The sequence below is a fragment of the Phyllostomus hastatus genome, unplaced genomic scaffold (assembly GCF_019186645.2).
Source record: "Phyllostomus hastatus isolate PE091 unplaced genomic scaffold, TTU_PhHast_1.1 phas_contig_98, whole genome shotgun sequence".
In the NCBI taxonomy this organism is placed as follows: domain Eukaryota; kingdom Metazoa; phylum Chordata; class Mammalia; order Chiroptera; family Phyllostomidae; genus Phyllostomus; species Phyllostomus hastatus.
The window spans coordinates 4,173,137-4,193,922 of NW_025333999.1; the positions used below are offsets into that span (position 1 = coordinate 4,173,137).

At 39.4% G+C, this 20,786-nt stretch overlaps 1 protein-coding gene and 1 pseudogene across 1 annotated transcript; both read left to right on the plus strand.

Annotated features, from left to right (window-relative positions):
- Positions 1-3,052: 3,052 nt before the first annotated feature.
- On the plus strand, positions 3,053-3,915 carry LOC123828552 (annotated as a pseudogene).
- A 15,783-nt stretch (positions 3,916-19,698) lies between these two features.
- LOC123828553 (olfactory receptor 7A10-like) lies at positions 19,699-20,575 on the plus strand. Its single transcript, XM_045853599.1, has 2 exons — positions 19,699-20,053; positions 20,340-20,575. Exons 1-2 carry the CDS (start codon positions 19,699-19,701, stop codon positions 20,573-20,575), a joined length of 591 nt encoding a protein of 196 aa, XP_045709555.1.
- Positions 20,576-20,786: the final 211 nt, after the last annotated feature.

Below are 20,786 nucleotides of genomic sequence, written 5' to 3' on the forward strand. Positions count from 1 at the left end.
CATGGATATGTTAAATAGCTGTGGCTACGCTTTGAGCCAGGAATTGGGAGTGACTTTGAGCTATGACATAACTGGGAGGCAACTCCCCCTGGTTACAGCACCCATGTGAGAGCTTAGAGATGATTGGCTCCAAGCCACAGGGCCATGCCTCCCCGGACTTAGTATGGCAGCCCAGAAAAGCTGGAAAAATACAGGAGTGCTGGTGGGAGTAGCTGGTTGTGGGAGGAGTCAGAAATGGGGCTGCAGAGGAAGATTGGCACTGGGATTTAAACTCAGGCATGGCAACCATTTGAGGTTGGGACCACACAGCTTTGGCGAGAGTCAGAACAATGTGACTTTGGGGTGCTCCCTTTTGCTATGTGGCTTAGAAAGCAGGAGAGACCTTGCTGAGAAGAAAAGGGGTGAAACAACTCTTGCTGGTGGACCATGAGAAGGTATTGCGTGGTTTTGGATTAACTGGAGATTGTGGTAGCGACACAGCTGATGGTGCTGGGAACTGCAGGAGGCTGGCCAGGCAAGTGCAGATTTCTGGGAACCGAAGGGCTACCTAAGTCAAGGACTTCTATTTTTTTCTAGGATACAGTACCCTGGACTGGACAGAGGGGGAAGGAAGGACTGTATGCATTTGTGGGTATTCCAAGGAACTTTGGGGTTTCAGTGAAGACACTAAGTTATTACTCTTAAGTTTGTATAACTTTTGAATAAATAATTCCTTTCACTTTCACCAGTGTGTGGCATTGAGAGCCGTAATTTCCTGGCGGCGGGTGAGGTGAACCTAAAACAGGGGGATCCAGGGAGAAGAGGGCGTCCATTCGGTTATAGTATATAGTTACCCCCTTCCTTCCACGGGTGTGTTTCTGTAACAAGCACACATATGTGCATACAGCTCTAGGTGTCAGAGCCTGGCACGAGTATCACTGGCAAATCTCAAGGTGTCTGCAGCGCTGGGTTCCTCCTAGAGGCTCAGGGGAAAAACCTGTCTTCTCCTTAATTCCAGTTTGTATTCTGACCACCTGCATTCCTTGGCTCTGGGTCCTTCCTTCTTCGTCGAAGCCAGCAGTGTTGCATTTTCCCCTGGTCTCCCTCTCTGCATGTAGGGGAGCACTGTGCTGACCTTAGTCCCCCTGGATGATCCTGCTCATCTTCAACCTTAAAGTCAGCTGAGTAGCAGCCCTGTTCCATCTGCTACCCTCATCCTCCCCTTGCTATGAAAAAAATATTTTATTCCAAGGAACTGAGGATTAGAGTGGACATCTTAGAGAAGTTTTCCTGCCTGCTACAAGTTGTTTTTCATAAGTGTATTATTCTGTGCCACTCAAGCACCCTTATATTAAGGCAACACAGATTCAATCATAGCCTCTGGAATGAGTGAATACACTCTTTCTTCACAACCCCATGCAGAGAAGATATTTGGATCACAGGAACTAAAATGACTTCAACTGAGTCTAATACAGAACCACAGCCTTTCTTTCCAGAAAGTGGTCCACAGACCAGGACCTGTAGCATCAACACCACCTGGGCACTTGTCAGAAACACAGCTTCTCTGAGCCTGAAGGACCTGCTGAATCAGATTCTGCATTTGAACTAGAATCCTGGGGACCTCCTATGAATTTGAAACTGAAAACTGCTGGTGTAAAGTAGGTTTTGTCACTTTTTAACATTGACATGGGGGAGGGATAATAATGGGGGTGGGTTGTGTGTATGTTTGTGAATTGTAGGTGTTTAGTGGTATCCCTTCAGGTATTGGTAGGGGCAAAATAATTTATGGTTGAGGCCAACTGACTAGAAGCAACCTGAAAAAGTTATCATCAAGGCCCATCAATGCTCTGATACTAACTTTGAGCAAATCACTAAACCCCTGCAGCTCCTCCCTAAGACCTTGCTTCTGGCTGTTCCCTCTGCTGGGCACACACTTGCCCACATAAGCTTGATCTCTCTCCTTTTCTCCCTTGAGTCTTGTGCTCAAATGTCATTTTGTTGGCAGGTCTTGCCTAAAAAAACATGAGAAATAGAATGGCCTTGTCACTTTCTCCTTTAGACCTGCTTTCATTTTCTCCACAGGATTTGTCACTATCTGTAATGTTAAATTTATTTCTTTTATTTGTTTCTATATTTGACAGGGGACTCAAGAGTTGGGAAATTTTAGTTTTAGGTAAATAGTTAATAAGCCTAGTAGGTACTGCATATGTTAAAGCTATTGTTTCAGGAACTGCAGATAAGGTCCACTACTCCCTGGAGAGACAGCTGGCCTCTGGGGCCACAGCTGGAAACACCTGAGCCATTGTGTTCCAGGGAGAGACACCTGCCTATCTGCCCAGGGACAGCTAACTGCCCAGGGCTAGAATACTGCAGTTTTTTAATCTAATTTTCCCTGAATTTCAAAACCTCTCACCACACTTTTTTCTCTGTTATAAAAAGGCTGGTATGGAAAGAAAATGTAAGATGGTCCATTAGGGTATGAACTGCTGTCTTCCTGGATCACTGGCCAGATGAATAAAGCACCCATAAAGATTCAATCCCCATCTCTGCTTGTTGGGTTCGGTATGTGACAGGCAGCATGAACACTGGCTTTTTCCTGTTTCATATTCTCTGCCAGTATTTACTGGTAGGGACTTGTGTTCTTCAGCACCTTCTACTCAGCCTGGACAGGGTAGAAAACACATTCAGCACTCAACTTATATTCCCGAAGTACATGATATATTTCTCATTAAAACTGTAGTATGCCTGACATCTTGGGGAAAAAGTAGGTTGGAACAAAAATTCCTACTCTGAGATGACACAGAAAACTAAAGCAGAACAGATCTGTCCCAAAAGATGAAATGTATTTCTTGACTGCAAAATATAAATGGTAGCATTAGATCTATGTGAGTAATACTGGCTTATATGAAAATTACTCCTGTTCTCTTTTCTTTCACCTTCTTGAAAGTCAGCTCTACCTAATGGATCCAGGAAACCTTACTAGAGTGTCAGAATTTCTTCTCCTAGGACTAGCAGAGGCACCAGAACTGCAGCCCCTCCTATTTGGGCTGTTCCTCTACATAACCAGGTCTGCATGTACCTGATCACTGTGTTGGGAAACTTGCTCATCATCCTGTCCATCAGCTGAGACTCCCACCTCCACACGCCCATGTACTTCTTCCTCTCCAGCCTGTCCTTGGCTAACATCTGTTTCACCTCCACCACCATCCCAAAGATGCTGCTGAACATCCAGACACAGATCAAAACCATCACCTATGCAGGCTGCATCACACAGATATATTTTCTCATACTCTTTGCAGGGTTGGATGACTTCCTCCCAACTGTGATGGCCTATGACCAGTTTGTGGCCATCTGTCACCCCCTGTACTACACAGTCATTATGAACCCCTGGCTCTGTGAACTGCTGGTTCTGGTGTCCTGGATCATAAGTGCATTGGATTCCTTGCTACAATGCTTAATGGTGTTGCTGCTTTCTTTTTGTACAGACTTGGAAATCCCCCTTTTTTCTGTGACTGTGAACAAGTATTACAACTTGCCTGTTCTGACAATTTTCTTAATAACATTGTGATGTATTTTGCAACTGTGCTACTGGGTGGTGGTCCTCTGGCTGGGATCCTTTACTCTTACTCTAAGATCATGTCCTCCATAGGGCCAATCCCATCAGCTCAGGGGAAGTATAAAGCATTTTCCACCTGTGCATCTCACCTTTCAGTTGTCTCCTTATTTTATGGTACAATCCTAGGAGTGTGTCTCAGTTCTGCTGGTACTCACAGCTCACAGCCAAGTGCAATAGCCTCAGTGTTGTACACTGTGGTCATACCCATGCTGAACCCCTTCATCTACAGTCTCAGGAACAGAGACATAAAGGGAGCTCTCAGAAGATTCTTTGGGATGGCAGGTACAAAAGGGACAATCACCCTGAGTTTGAAAAAGTGACCTTGAGCTCTGGCTGGCGTAGCTCAGTGGATTGAGCATGGGCTGGGAACCAAAGTGTCCCAGGTTCGAATCCCAGCCAGGGTACATTCCTGGGTTGCAGGCCATAACCCCCAGCAACCGCACATTGATGTTTCTCTCTCTCTCTCTCTCTCCCTCTCTTCCCTCCCTAAAAATAAATAAAATCTTTAAAAAAAGATTAAAAAAAAGATTTATTAAAAAAAGAAAAAAAAAGTGACCTTGCTTTGTTGGCTCCAAGACTCAAAACCAGAAATTATTTTTTTTAAATCAGATCTTGGGTTTTGAAGTTGTTCTTTTTGTTTCTGTCCTGGAATTTTCTTTGTTCAATTCAACTTCTCTATACAGATTAAGTCACCATTTTATGAAGCTTTCTACTTTGTCTATTGTCTAGACAGTTATTCCCTTTGTCCTTTTTCTTCCTCAAAGATTTTTCTAACCTTGAATAGGAATATTTGGAAGTTTTTATTTACTGCTGTGGAAACATTATTATCTTAAGAATAATTTCTTCTCAAATGACATATGATTGTAAGTAATTTGTTTTTGTTCTGTAGATAGAATAATAATAAGTGGTATTAATGATGTGGAAAACACCTCACTTCACTTCTAAGTCTATTATTTGATTCCGTAAAAATAAAAATTGTGACTCTTCAATCAGGATATGGAAGTAGAAATTACTCTGTGTTTATTTTCTCGAGTTTCTGTTTCCATGATTTCAACCTCTGTATACAATTTAAGTAAATCACTTTAATAACTTTTCAACACTGTGATCTCCAGCAGCTTTTCTTTGTCATTTTTCTTCTCTCCTAAATTAATTCCCAACCTTGGATAAAACATTTGGACATTGCCACTTACCTCATGAATTACATGGATTTGTTAAGAACAATTTCTTTTGAAATGAAATATAGCATACTGAGTAATTTTTCTTTTGTTTCACTAAAAGAAACATCTTGAGTTGTACTTCTCTTACGGAATTATACTGCACTTGGTAACCAAAGCCATTTATATCATTTCAAAGAAGAAAATAGAAGAGCAAAGTTTAACACTTCTTGTACATCATTTCTTCATATCTCACTACCATAACTTTTCTTATTGAAAATGTAGACTTCAACATATAGTGTGATGTATAACAGGTCATTATTTGTCTTCCCTCATTAGGATCCTGATTCTTATTGAGCTTGCTGTGTACATTCTTACCATAGTCACAGGCAAAACTGACCATCAAATCATGTCTCCAATACTAGTTGATGTGGAAACACAAACTTCAATACTTAGTTCAACATAATATGTCCTGAGAGTCAAACACAAACCTTAAGTGTGAAGAAGCAAAATTTTAAGTCATGCATTTATTACTATGTAAACAACTTTTATGGTGTATGTTTGTTTACCAATGTATATAAGATTGGTGTCCCTGTGTAAATTTATGCTTGGTGTGAATTATTGCTTGGTGTAATTATGTTTTCTATTGAATTGTCTTCCTGCCTCCACTTGAAAACTTCCATTACTGCCTAAAGATATGATTCCCTCTATTGTTCTAAATGAAGCATTTTCCCCTACTGTAAATATTATGTAACCACCACTGGAGAGGTAGGAAAAGAACTACATCAATCTCATGCAGTGTATATAATATATATGTGATCTATAGATATGTCATATATGTACATAAATGGCCAAACAATGACTCACTAGAGAGCTTGAATTCCTGTCCATATCTGTGACTCAGAGTTGTAAATGTTGCACAAATATACATGTTCTTTCAACAACTTCTGCTAACCTACATGGACACTCGATAGAGTCCCTCTTTAATGCAATTATTTGACATAAATTTTAATACCAGAATAATCATGAATGCTGTCTTTAAATATCAAAACAAAAGTCTATAATAACAAGCAACAGATTATAATAAATTTCTTCCCTTCTGTCTACTTTTGTTATTGTTGTCAGTGGGCGGTCCCTGCATACCAGGTCAACTTAGAAGCAAATGGCTTAATATGATGCATTTATTACTAGTGGGATTACATGGTGGGAAGTTGTTCTGAGTTCTGACTGTCTCCTCATGGGTCTGTAGTCAGCTGTCAGTCTGTCTATTGTGTCCCTAAGGCTCATCCATGATGCTGTGTGTGGCTGTAGTGCTCTTCTCTGCTCAACCAATTCATGTCAGTTTATTCTCTTTATACATGCAAGTGAGTCATTAATTTATGGAGAAAATGAATTTATTAAATGACAATTGCTTTATTTTAATTCCTATATTGATATATAACATTTGCTTTCTTCTTGCTTAGAAGAGATTCTCTCAGCACTTCTGGGGGTGACTTGGCTACCTGTGCTCTAGATGTAACCCTGAGCCACGCTCTACTAGAAAATTTAATTCCTAACTAATTCATGGAGCATAATTACATATAATATACAGCACATACAACATGTTGAATTAAGTGAGACATACAGAAATTAAGAATTTATACTACATGACTCCATTTGTGTATACTTTGCAAAGATGTACAAGGGTTAACTCCTTTGTTATGTTATTGTTAAAAATGTAATCACCCTGAACTGGTTTCTTCATTTCTGACAGTAATATGAGATAATAAATTCTAATTACAGATAAATATTGTGCAGAATAAATTAAATGTATTGAAATACTCTGTTGAGTTCAAAGACAATCTTCAAGTTTAGGACTGTGTGTGTGTACAATTGTGTACACTTTTCTCTCAAATAAGCACCTTCACACACATACATGTACATGCACACAGAATCACATATATTCCCATTTATTATGCTAAAGAAATCTTGAGAGAAAGTTGGAGGGAATAAAAATAAAAAGAATGAATGTTTGAGTGAACACAAAATGGAGAGAATGTAGAAATTTTGACACAAAGATTTAAAGGAGGACTATAGGAAGGAAAATGGTGTCGGAGTAGGAAGGAGGAGATTTGGCTTCCCTCTGCTCACAGGAGAGAATCCTGGTGATCTATGGAGTGGAGGAGCAAGCAACCAACACACCTCAGCATATGTGAAAATAGGGGACCAAGGATTGTGGCAGAACCAAAAATCCAGTCGGTGAGAGGAGTGCTGCAAGACGGTAGGGTCCCAGGGACTAGACTGGGGGTGGGGGGGAGAGGGGTACAGCCCCAGGCCCAGTGCCCCTTGCTGGGTTTGCCACAGAGTCCTTGGGAGAGAGCTGGGACAACTGCTCCCTCCTCAGCCAACCAGGGTCTGGGTGGCACCAAGAGGAACCCAGTTACTAGCTGTGAGCACCCTCAGAATCTGTGGACACTGCCGGGGTTGGGTCACACAACGGGCGCTGATCCACATGGTCACTGGTCTGGCTGGAGAGTTGGGCTGTGGGAGAAGCCAGGCCAAGGTGTGGAGTGGCAGGCTTGAATAAGAGGAATTTCTCGAGAGGAAGGAGTGAAAAAAACAGACACTGTTTGGGGAATGCTCCTACAGCAATTGTTGGCCTCCCTGCCACCCAGCTGGGCAGTGATCCCGAATTTGCACACAGGGTTGTGCATGTGTGGAGGACCCTGCACAACCCCATAACGCTGGGAAGGGTGAAGCGGTTGGCCTAGGGCACAAGCACTCGCTCATGCATGGGAGCGCATCGCCACACCCCAGTCCACAGCCGTAACCCTGCAGAAAGGCCTGGTTCCCATACTCAGGGCACAGGGCCCAGGAGCCACCATAGCTCCCCAGACAGTGTGCGCCATTGACTGAGTGCAGATTCTGAAGGAAGAAAAGCCATACCAATCATCCCTCAGCCTGCTGAAGCCAGCAAGAACAGAAAAACCAGTTTGGCCACTTTGAAACCAAAAGACTTTTAAATTTTATTCTATTTTTTTAAACAATTCTTAATTTGTTAATTTTTATTATTTTTATTCTCTTTTAATTTCTTTTTCCTCTCTTTCCTGCTTTCTTGTTTTATTCCTTCCTCCTTTTTTCCTCCAATTTTAACTCTTCTTCCTTCCTTCATCTGCCTTTTTAATTTTAATTTTTTAAATACCTACAAGTGAGACAAAAACCTGGAACTGTGAAAGGACCAGAGTTGAACCCAAAGAAGGGGAATCACAACAGCTGTGACGCTGAGACAAATTTCACTGTGCTATTAGAGAACCTTCAAGTTATTGCATATTTGTATTATTATTATTTTTCTATTATTCTTACATCTTTTTAAATAATATTGTTGTATTCCTCTTTTTTCTGTATAGTATGCTTTGCTAGCCTGGTATATTGTATCACCTGACAGATTTCCCCTGATATCTCTTTTATAGTGTATTGCTAATGTACTGTCCTTCACCTCACCTGTGTCCCATTAGCACAGTACTCAAGGTTCTACACTCCCTATTCTTGTTATCTAGATCTCATAGATTCTGTCATATGATTGTTGCTCTAATATTATTGTAAATAATTGCTGTTCCATGCAATTGTAAATACTTCACAACACCCCTCCCAGATCTTAGCCCACTTCAAAATTTCCTGAACTCTATTACTGCAGTTATTAACTCCACTCTCTCATACACTGCATCTATTTACTATCCTTTACTCTCACCTTACCTCAGAATCTGACTTCCCACAACCTTGCTGTTTTCTAGATCCAACTCACAATCCTTCCTTCCACAACAAGAGTCTTATCTTCTTTCCATCCTTTCTAAAAATCAGCTAGCTGGGTGGAAAATCACAGTTAATACTACCAAAGGATCTCCTGTCTCTTCTCTTCTGGCTGTTACTGTAAATATCATAGAATACTTTCTTGCTGTCTTAAACCATTTTGCCTTCCCCCTCCAACTGATCACAAAAAAGTGTAGGTGGAAGTGGTGAACAGTAGGATACTAACTAGAAGAGGAAACCCAACAACAAAGAAACCATTAACAGATAACAACAGAAGAATGGTGAAGGAGGGAGTGGAAACCACACAAACCTCAATCCAGGACCTATCTGGCAATACACCTAAACAGTAGAGACAGTACCCAGTACAAACAACTGAACAAGAGCAAGAGAGAATCCTCAAAGCTTTATTCACATGGAAGAACCAGCTTCAACAAAACCTGCCCTCACCAGCACAACAAAATACAAGAGGTGGTGGACAGAGTGACCCTCGTTTAACCAGCCAGTGGGAAGGAACCACCAAAGTAAGACCCAACAACAATCAAAACCCAAAGACAAACACAGAGCCTAGACCAGTGACAGCCCAAGACTAGCAAACTCAGGAGATCAAGGAAACTGCACCACTGAAACTCACTGGTATTATACCACAGAAGTTCACACCACAAACCCAGGGAGCCAGAACAGATCAATTTAAGAAGCTGAGGCTAACAAGAAGAGTCTCACAAACAATGGGAAGACAAAGAAACAATACCCAAATGAAAGGAAAAGAGGAAGCTGCAGAAAGAATGCTAAATGAAATAGAGGCAACTCAACGATCAGATATTGAATTCAAAGCAATGGTTATCAGGAAGCTCAATGAGCTCACAATGAGATACCAGAAACTACAGGAAAGCTACAATGAGCTCACTGCAAACTATATCAACATACAAAAGGAAATAGAAACTATCAACAAGGGCCAAGAGGAAATGAAGAATACAATTTCTGAACTGAAGAACACAGTAGCAGGAATGAAAAGCAGAATTGATGAAGCAGAAGATCGGATCAGCAAGCTAGAGGACAAAGTAGAAGAAATCACCCAGAAGGAGCAACAAAAGGAAAAGAGGCTGAAAAAGAATGAAGAGGGATTAAGAGAAATGCAAGACAATATGAAATGTAATAATATCCGTATAATAGGGATACCAGAAGGAGAAGAGGAACAGCAAGGAATAGAAAACCTATTTGAAAAAGGAATGATGGAAAACTTCCCTAATTTGATGAGAGAAAAAGTCACACAAATCCAGGAAACACAGAGAGTTCCAATCAAGAGGGGCCCAAAGAGGGTCACTTCAAGACATATCATAATTAAAATGGCAAAATACCTAGACAAAGAGAGAATCTTAAAAGCAGCAAGGGAGAAATAGGAAGTAACATACAAGGGAGTCTTGATAAGGTTAGCAGCTGACTTCTCAAAGGAAACACTCCAAGCCAGAAGAGAATGGCAAGAAATATTCCAAGTAATGAGAACCAGAGGTCTCCAACCAAGGCTACTTTACCCAGCAAGGCTCATCAAGATAGAAGGCCAAATAAGAAGCTTCCCAGACAAAAGAAGTCTAAAAGAATACACCTCCACCAAACCAAATCTGCAACAGATGCTAAAGGGCCTGCTTTAAGGAAAATAAGGAAGAGAGAGAGAGGGAAACACAGATATGAAAATGGCAATGAATAAGTACTTATCAGTAATAACCTTAAATGTAAATGGATTAAATGCTCCAATAAAAAGACATAGAATAGCTGAATGGATAAGAAAGCATGACCCATACATATGTTGCCTACAAGAGACCCACCTCAGGACAAAAGATATACACAGGCTAAAAGTGAAGGGCTGGAAACAAATTTTCCAAGCAAATGGACAGGAAAAAAAAAAGCCAGGGTAGCAATACTCATATCAGACAAAATAGACTTCCAAAAAAGGGCCATAAAAAGAGACCTAGAAGGTCACTTCATAATACTCAAGGGAAGAATCCACCAGGAAGACTTAAACATTATAAATATATATGCACCCAACATAGGAGCACCCAATACATAAAGAAAATCTTAGAAGACTTCAAGAAAGATATTGACAGCAACACAATTAGAGTAGGGGATTTTAACACCCCACTGTCAAAAATGGACAGATCTTCCAAACAAAATATCAACAAAGATATTGTGGCATTGAATAATGCCCTAGAGGAAATGGATTAAACTGATATAGATAGAGCCCTTCATCCAAAGAAGCAAAATACACATTCTTTTCAAACTCGCATGGAACATTTTCAAAGATAGACCACATGATAGGACACAAAACAAGCCTCAACAAATTCAAGAAAATTGAAATTATAGCAAGCATTTTCTCTGACCACAAAGGTCTGAAACTAGAAACCAAAACCAAGGGAAGAAACCCGAAACACTCAAAATCATGGAGATTGAATAGCATGCTATTAAATAATGAATGGGTCAAGAATGAAATTAGGGAAGAAATCAAAGAGTTTCTGGAAACAAATGAAAATGAATTCACAACAACCCAAAACTTATGGGACACAGCCAAGGCAGTCCTGAGAGGGAAGTTCATAGCAATACAGGCCTACCTAAAAAAGATAGAAACATTTCAAACAAACAACCTAACCCTACATCTACAAGAACTCGAGGAAAAGAACAAAGACAGCCCAGAGCAATCAGAAGGAAGAAAATAACCAAGATCAGAGCAGAATTAAATGGCATAGAGACTAAAAGCACAAATCTAGGATCAATGAATCTAGGAGCTGGTTCTTTGAAAAGATAAACAAAATTGACAAGCCTTTAAGCAGACTCATCAAGAAAAAAAGTGAAAGGATCCAAATAAACAATCAGAAATGAAAGAGGAGAGATTATAACGGACAGCACAGAAATACAAAGAATTGTAAGAAATTACTATGAAGAACTGTATGCCAAGAAATTTTAAAACCTATGTGAAATGGACAAATTTCTAGAAAAATATAATCTTCTAAAACTCAATAAAAAAGAAGCAGAAAGCCTGAACAGACCAATAACAGCAAAAGAAATTGAAGCAGTAATCAAAAAACTCCCAACACACAAAAGCCCTGGACCAGATGGTTTCACAGGAGAATTCTACAAAGCATTTAAGGAAGAGCTAACCCCTAACCTCCACAGACTATTCCAAAAAATCCAGAATGATGGAAGACTCCCAAATTCTTTTTATGAAGTCAGCATCATCCTTATCCTAAAACCAGATAAGGACACAACAAAGAAAGAAAACTTGAGGCTAATATCACTGATGAACATAGACACTAAAACCCTCAACAAAATATTGGGAAACCGCATCCAAGAGTACATTAAAAAGATCATACACCATGACCAAGTGGGATTCATCCCAGGGATGAAAGGATGGTTCAAATATTTGCAAATCAGTAAATGTAATACATCACATAGACAAAAGCAAAGACAAAAATCACATGATCATATCCATAGATGCAGAAAAAGCATTTGATAAGGTAGAGCACCCATTTATGATAAAAACACTCAGCAAAGTGGGAATAGAGGGAGCATTCCTCCACATAATAAAGGCTGTATATGAGAGACCTACAGCCAACAACATACTCAATGGGCAAAAACTAAAATCTTTCCACTAAGATCAGGAACAAGACCAGGCTGTTCACTTTCACCAATTTTATTCAATATACTATTGGAAGTTTTAGCCACAGCAATCAGACAAGAAAAAGAAATAAAAGGCATCCAAATCAGAAAGGAGGAAACAATGCTGTCATTGTTTGCAGATGACATGATAGTGTACATAGAAAATCCTATAGACTCCACCAAAAAACTGCTTGACCTAATAAATGAATTTGGCAAAACAGCGGGATACAAAGTCAATATCCAGAATCAAAGGCATTTTTGTATACCAATGATGAAACAGCAGAAGCTGAAATCAAGAAAAAAATCCCATTTGATATAGCTACAAGAAAAATAAAATACCTAGGAATAAATCTAACCAAGAAAGTAAAAGACCTGTATACAGAAAACTACACAACATTGAAGAAAGAAATTAAGGAAGACACAAACAAATGGAAACATATACCATGTTCATCGATTGGAAGAATTAACATCATCACAGTGTCCATACTACCCAAAGCAATTTACAAATTCAATGCAATACCTATTAAAGGACCAATGGCATATTTCATAGACATAGAACAAACATTTCAAAAATTTATTTGGAACCATAAATGACCCTGAATGGTTGCTGCAATTTTGACAAAGAAAAGCAAAGTAGGAGGGATCACAATACCCGACACTAAACTATACTACAAGGCCACTGTAATCAAAACAGCCTGGTACTGGCATAAGAACAGACATATTGACCAATGGAACAGAACAGAGAGCCCAGAAATAAGCCCAAGTCTCTATGGCCAATTAATATTTGACAAAGAGGGCAGCAACATAAAATGGAGTAAAAACAGTGTCTTCAACAAATGGTGTTGGGAGAACTGGACAACTATGTGCAAAAAAATGAAACTCGAGCACCAACTTACATCATACACAAAAATAAATTCAAGGTGGATAAAAGACTTAAATATAAACCATGTCACCATTAAAGTCTTAGAGGAGAATATAGGCAGGAAAATCTCAGATATTTCATGCAGAAACTTTTTTACTGATACATCCCACAGAGCAAGGGACATAAAGGAAAGAATAAACAAATGGGATCTCATCAAAATAAAAAGCTTCTGCACAGCTAAAGAAAACAATATTAAAATAAAAAGAGAACCAACTGTATGGGAAAACATATTTGCCAATGATACCTCACACAAGGGTTTCATCTCCAAAATATATAAAGAACTTACACGACTCCACTCTAAGAAGACAAGCAACCCAATTATAAAATGGGCAAAGGATTTGAACAGACACTTCTCCAAGGAGGATACACAGAGAATCCAGAAATGCATGAAAAGATGCTCAGTATCACTAGCTATCAGAGAGATGCAAATTAAAACCACAATGAGATAACACTTCACACAAGTCAGAATGGCCACCATAAACAAAGCAACACACAACAAGTGTTGGAGAGGTTGTGAAGAAAAGGGACCCTGGTACACTCTTGGTGGGATTGCAGACTGGTACAACCAGTATGGAAAACAGTATGGAATTTCCTCAGAAAACTAAAAATTGAAGTGCCTTTTGACACAGCAATTCTACTGCTAGGATTATATCCTAAGAACCCTGAAACACCAATCCAAAAGAACCCAATGTTCATAGCAGCACAATTTACAATAGCCAAGTTTTGGAAGCAACCTAAGTGCCCATCAGCAAATGAATGGATCAAAAAACTATGGTACATTTACACAATGGAATTCTATGCAGCAGAAAGAAAGAAGGAGCTCCTACCCCTTGCAACAGCATGGATGCAACTGGAAAGCATTATGCTAAGCAAAATAAGTCAGGCAGTGAAAGACAAATACCATATGATCTCACCTTTAACAGGAACCTAAAGAACAAAACAAAAAGCAAAATAAAACCACAGACACTGAAATAGAGAATAGTCTGACAGTGTTCAGAGGGGAGAGGAGAGGGAATTTCAGGGGAATTTCAGGGGAAAAGGGGAAGGGTTTACAGGAAGAAGTATAAATGACACATGGATAAAAACTAGGAGTGAGTGGAAATGAGAGGGAGGAGGGGAGTGCTCGGTGGGTGGGTTGGGATGGGAGTAAAAGATAGAAAATTGTACTGCAACAACAATTAAAATAAAAAAATATTTAAAAATTAAGGATAACGGAAGAAAAACAAATAAAGGAAGACTATAATTTTAATAAGAAATTATTTTTCCTATCTTAGGTCCTGAAAGTCTTCAAGCTCAGAACATTTGCACTTATGGAATGGGGAATTCTCTGTACCACCCAGTGGGGCAGAATATCTCCACATGGACTTTAATTTACACCTTTTATTTGAAGGTGGGATTTTACCATGAAATGGCTGTATCTAAACAATACTCACTGAATTGATTGAGAAGCTTAATAGTCATGGGTATGTAAAGTACAGCATACGGAATATAGTCAGTAATATTTTAACAACTATATGTGATTTCAGATGGTATTAGATTTATGAGGGTGATCACTTTGTAAATTACATAAATGCCTAATCACTATGTTGTACACATGAAACTAATATGATATTGTGTGTCAACTCAAAATGAAATATAAAAGGTTTAAAATGAGAATCTTAAAATTAGTTGCTGGAAAAAATTTTTTCTTTTTCTATTTTATTTTTCAATTACAGTTGAACATATTTTAAAAATTTATTTAATGGGGGAAAGGTGGGAGGGTTTTCAGGAACAACTATAGAAGACACATGGACAAAATCAAGGGGGGTGGATCAGAGGAGGGAGGTGGGGATGGCTGGAGTTGAGGGAGAAAAGGGGGAAAATACAGACAAGTGTACTGGAACAACAATAAAAATATAGAAAATAAATTCCAGATGAATTAATGATATATATGTGAAAATCAAAATTTTATAAAAAAACGAAGAGAAAAACAAAGCTGAGTATCATAGTTATTAAGAGTCACAAGCACATCAGGACTCAAAACTACCTGGCCATGCTAGAGAACTGTAGAGACTCAAGTTGAAGATCACTAGGGACTAAGGCAGAGTCTTTTGTTTAGGTCTAAAATATGAATTGCATTTTCATCTGATGAAAAGAACCAACTTGGAATGTGTTCACGTATAAAAGGGACAAAAATAGGATCTGGAAGGACTGTTTTGAGGACAAGATGAATATAATCGGCAGTTTGATAAAGATAACAGAAAAACTGACCAAAAATTATATTTTTATTACATTTATCCATCTTCAATGCCAGCAACAGAGCATCTTCAGTTGGCTCTCTGACACCAATTCTTCTGCTCTCTTCCATATTTAGAGGACAATTGTGATGACATTTCACCAACCTGGACAATCTGAGCCAGTCTCCTTATTGTATGACAAATGACCAATAACTTTATTTCATCTCTTATCATAGCTACGCTGCTGGGTGAACTAACATATTCCAAAGTTATCTGAATTAGGATGTTGACATCTTTTGAGGCTCTTATTCTGCCTACTACAATGCTTTTCCCAGATACAAATTATTCCATGTCTCTCTGGAACTCTAATTTAAAAGAATCAAACACAGAATGGAATGATCCTCCTCTATGGAATGAGTGGAAAATTTGTCTTTCAAAATTACATACACAGAAGATTCCTGGTGGAGAAGACCTAAAATTACCTCCCCCCGCAACTCTAACACAGAGCCATAGCCAGCTACTCAAACTGTGGTCCTCAGAACAAGAAGACCTGCAGCTTCAACATCACCTGGGAGTTTGTCAGAAATGCAGTCTCTGGGCCCACTGGAAACCAGAATTTGCACTTGAACTTCAAACTTTGGTGACTTATATGCACAATGAAGTGGACAAGTACTGATCTACAATAGATGTTTTCACTTTGTCACAGTTGACACTTGGGGCTGGGTAATTCTATGTGTTGGGTGGTGTCCTGTGCATTGCAGGTGTTTAGCAGCCAACCTTCAGAAATTACAAACATCCCCAGAGGCAAAGTCATCTCTGTTTGAGAATCATTGGCCCAGCATCTCCAAACTGGAAGCATCCTGACTGATTGCAATCAAAACTCTCCCTTCCTTGGTTTGTACCTTTGAGCACAACAATTGGTCCCTCTGTGCCCCTTTTCTGTGTTGGAGAAGGTAGTTTCTCAATGCACTTTCCGATAAAAGGCATTTCTGTGAAACATAAATTTGACAGTGGTTACAAAGTGGAAGGCTGAGCTATGGTGCCTAAAATTTAAATGTCCTTTTTATATTTAATAAACATTTGATGATGGGGCACCAGATGCCAACTGTTAACATGCAATATCACTATGAAATCCCTAACTGTTCTGGCTGAACAATCATGAAGCCTAGGGGTATAGTGCCCAAGGTTTTATACTAAGGGAACAAATATCTCCCCTTTCTTAGAGGGGAAAGAGGGGTGTCAGTGGTGTGTCCCACCACAAATCAATGCTTTGAAGACCCAAAGACCAGTCAGACAAATTTCTCAGTATAAGACTTTGTTTTTCAATTACAGTTTACTGTTAATATTTTTTGTATTGGTTTCAGGTGTACAGCACAGTGGTCAGACAATCATAAACTTTACATAGTGGTCCCCCCTTCCCCCTCTGGTACTTCCAGTATGCAACTGGTCTCACACATAGTTATAACAATATTATGGACTATGTTCCCTTTGCTCTCCTTCATATCCATGAGACTATTCTTTAACTGCTAATTTGTACTTCTAACTCTCTTTAACTTTTCCTCCCAGTCCCTCAAACTACTTCCCCTCTGGCAAGCACAAGTCTGCTCTCTGTGCCTATGAAATTGTGCCAATTTTGTTTGTTCATTTATTTTGTTCTGTAGATTCCACATACAAGTAAAATCACATGGTATTTGTCTTTTTCTGACTGGCTTATTTCACTGAGCACAATACCCTCTAGGTCCACCCATTCAAAAACTTTAACACAGAGATGGGATGAGGTGCTGGGAGGTGTAGACATCAGGAAGCAGGGCAGTTAATGGAGAAGGACTAATCAAAACTGTACTCAGATGGCTTATTACATAGTCTCCTAGGAACAGAGGATCAGCAGGAAAACTCTCCATTCTGTCTACACCTGCATCTCCAATGGGAACTATGCACTTAGAGGTTAGAGTGCTGAGAAGTAAATGTGCCTAATGAGCAGACCTGGAGAGCTGTAAGTCGCTTCTGTACTGCAGCTTCTCAGCATGTGCAACCTTTGGATGGAGAAACGTGGCTGTTGCCCTTGGAGTCCTGAATCTGGCAGGGACCGCAATGCTTGACCATTCCTTGATGTCTTGTCTGGGATAGAGTTTGTCTCCATCATCAATCACCCAGGGAAGATTTTGGACTCCCACAGGGAAATCTTCTTGTCAGAGTTCCCATGCAGGTGAGTCTGAGAGCCCAACAGACATGGCAGGAGAGGATCAGAGAGACTGGAAACCAAGAATTTGTACCTGAAATCACCTGGGAACCATTCCAACACAGCCCAGATAGACACCAGTGATCACTGTGGTTGCTGGCTGACTTTACAAATAAATGAGTGTTTATTCATGATGTGGAAAGGAAAGTGAACATTGTACTCAGAAACACAGGTGTCACTGTTGACAACTAAGTGGTTTTAACTGAAGAAATATTAAGAGAGGGAATTGGAGGTGTGGTCCTTCTAGTAGAAGTAGAACATAAGTTCAATGAACAGGAATAGACAGATAGGTTATTAGCTGTGGAGGAACAGACAGTGATGTGAGGGCATTTACAAATGTTATGATGGGGCCTATTAGACTATGTCTCCCTATGATGAGAAAGATCTGGATCAGGGAAGGCTCACAAATACATCCTTGCCGTAGCAGTGCATGAGACATGCATTTCACAGCATCTTCTCTCACCCTGGCTATTCACATGAAAAAGCATTTATTTGGTAGGTGAAAACAAGTGTGCTGATGAGGTTCACTTTGTAATTATTTCATTGCCTGTGAGGCTGAGTAAGGAAATGTGTGAGTTTGTTAGGCATTTAGTGTCTCTGTTAAAATTTCTCACTCCAAGATTTTGCTTTACATGTGTATTAATTTATTTTAAATTATAGTTGGACTACAATATTATAACTTTCACTATGTCATACACCAGAAAGTTCCTTGCTCTTGGATAGTGTTATCAGAGTATTTTTATTCCTTTTTTGTTTGTTTAAGTATAGTTCATAGACAATATCACATCAGTTTCAGGTGTACAATAGAGTGACTCACATCTATATCCATTGCAATGCAATTGCCACACTAAGTTTAGTAATTACCTGTTACTATGCAAGCTTATCACAATATTTTGGCTACATTCCCTTTTGTTATTTTTATTGGATTCCTTCTAACCAAGAATTGGAGTTTTTTATATAAACTGTCTGTTTTCCATTTAGTTATTTTAGGTATGTGTACATGCACTTTTGGGGAATGTACATAGTTGATAAATTTTGTGTCTTCCAATCTATCAGCCAGTGATGCTGTGTTGTCTCTGGGGCTTTTTCAAAAAATGTTTTTAAATTGAAGTATAATTTTTTAGTTTAAGTAATTGATTTATTAAATGTTCTTTTGGCCACATGGAAAAAAGCCGGGAATAAAGTTTTTGTAGTTCTTGTGCAAAGGAAAAAACGAAGGAAGTGAAAACTTCATATAACTTTGAAAATTATAAACACCAATTTGAATACTCTTACCCATAGCAACCAATTGGCATGGAATGTTTTGGAATTAGAATAGACATAAAACATTATATTAATTTCAGGTGTACAACATAATATCATATTTGTATATAATGCAAAATGACTTCCACACTAAGTGTAGTTAACCTCTGTCACCACACACAGTTACAAATTTTCTCTTTGTTTTTTTTTTTTTGGTTTTTAGAATCTTTTTTTTTAAATTTTATTTTAATCATTGTTCAAGTACAGTTTTCTCCCTTTTAATCCCAATCCAGACCACCCCCTCGACCCTCCCCACTTCCCTCCCATTACCACCCTCCCCCTAGTTTTTGTCCATGTGTCCTTTAAATTTGTTCCTGTAAACCCTTCCCATTCTCCCCTGAAATTCCCTCTTCTCTCCCCTCTCGTCACTGTCACAAATTTTCTCTTTGATAAGGACTTTAAAACTCTCCTCTCTAGCAACTTTCAAATACATGATTCAGTATATTAGCTTGAGTCACCATGCTGTGCCTTACATCACATCCATTGCCTTTTTGCTTTTATTTTTCTTACTGGAAAAATTGAGTAAGACAGAAGAATTCTTCATGTGCTTTTAGCAGAAGAAAAGTCCTAATGAGTAATGGCACTAGGCACATCCTAAAAAGGATGCTAGACCATACACCAAATATGGAATTAATTTCTTGGTTCTAAAATTTAAGTAGTAGCACTTATGCTAGGTTAGTAATGTTTGCATGTGTGAAAATTAGTCATGTACTTTTGCTATATTTTGGAAGTCAACTGCACCACATGGAAACAGAGAATCTTACACAAAATCTGGAATTTCTTGGGATTATCAGAGGAACCAGAACTGCAGCCCCTCCTTTTTTGAGCTGTTCCTCTGCATGTACCTGATCACTGTGTTGGGAAACCTGCTCATCATCCTGGCCGTCAGCTCAGACTCCCACCTGCACACGCTTATGTACTTCTTCCTCTCCAACCTGTCCTTGGTAGACATCTGTTTCACCTCCACCACCATCCCAAAGATGCTGGTGAACATCCAGACAGAGAACAAAGCCATCACCTATGCAGGCTGTATCAGCCAGATGTATTTCTTCTTATGCTTTGCAGGATTGGACAACTTTCTCCTGACTGTAATGGCCTATGACTGCTTTGTGGCCATATGTGACCCCCTGCACTACATGGTCATCATGACCCCCCAGCTCTGTAATCTCCTGGTTCTGGTGTCCTGGGTCATGAGTGCCCTGAATTCCTTGCTACAGTGCTTGATGGTATTGAGGCTGTCCTTCTGCATAGACTTGGAAATCCCCCACTTTTTTTTGTGATATCAAACATATGGTGCAACTTGCCTGTACTGATACCTTTCTTAGTGATGTGGTAATATATATTTCAGCTGGGCTGCTAGGTGGTGGTTCCCTGGCTGGGATCCTTTACTCTTACTCTAAGATAGTGTCCTCCATACAAACAACCCCATCAGCTCAGGGGAAGTATAAAGCATTTTCCACCTGTGTGTCTCACCTCTTGGTCGTCTCCTTATTTTATGGTACTGGCCTAGGAGTGTATCTCAGCTCTGCTGGTACTCACAGCTCACATTCAAGGGGAGTTGCCTCAGTGATGTACACTGTGGTCACACCCATGTTGAACCCTTCCATCTACAGTCTCAGGAACAGAGATATAAAGGGGGCTCTGAGAAGATTATTTGGGGTGGCAGCTATAAAAGGACCATTTGTCCTAGGGCTGAAGAAATGCCCATGTTTATAGAGCTCAAAGCCTGGAGCCAGATATTGTGACTCTTTGATCAGGCTGTGAAAGTAGAAATTACTATCTCTGTTTATTTCCTCAAGTTTGTGTTTCTGTGATTTCAACTTCTCTATAATATTTAAGCGACTCACTGTTAACTTTTCAACTTTATGATATATAGCAGCTTTTTCTCAATCCATTTTCTCCCTCCTGAGTTGATTCCCAGCCTTGG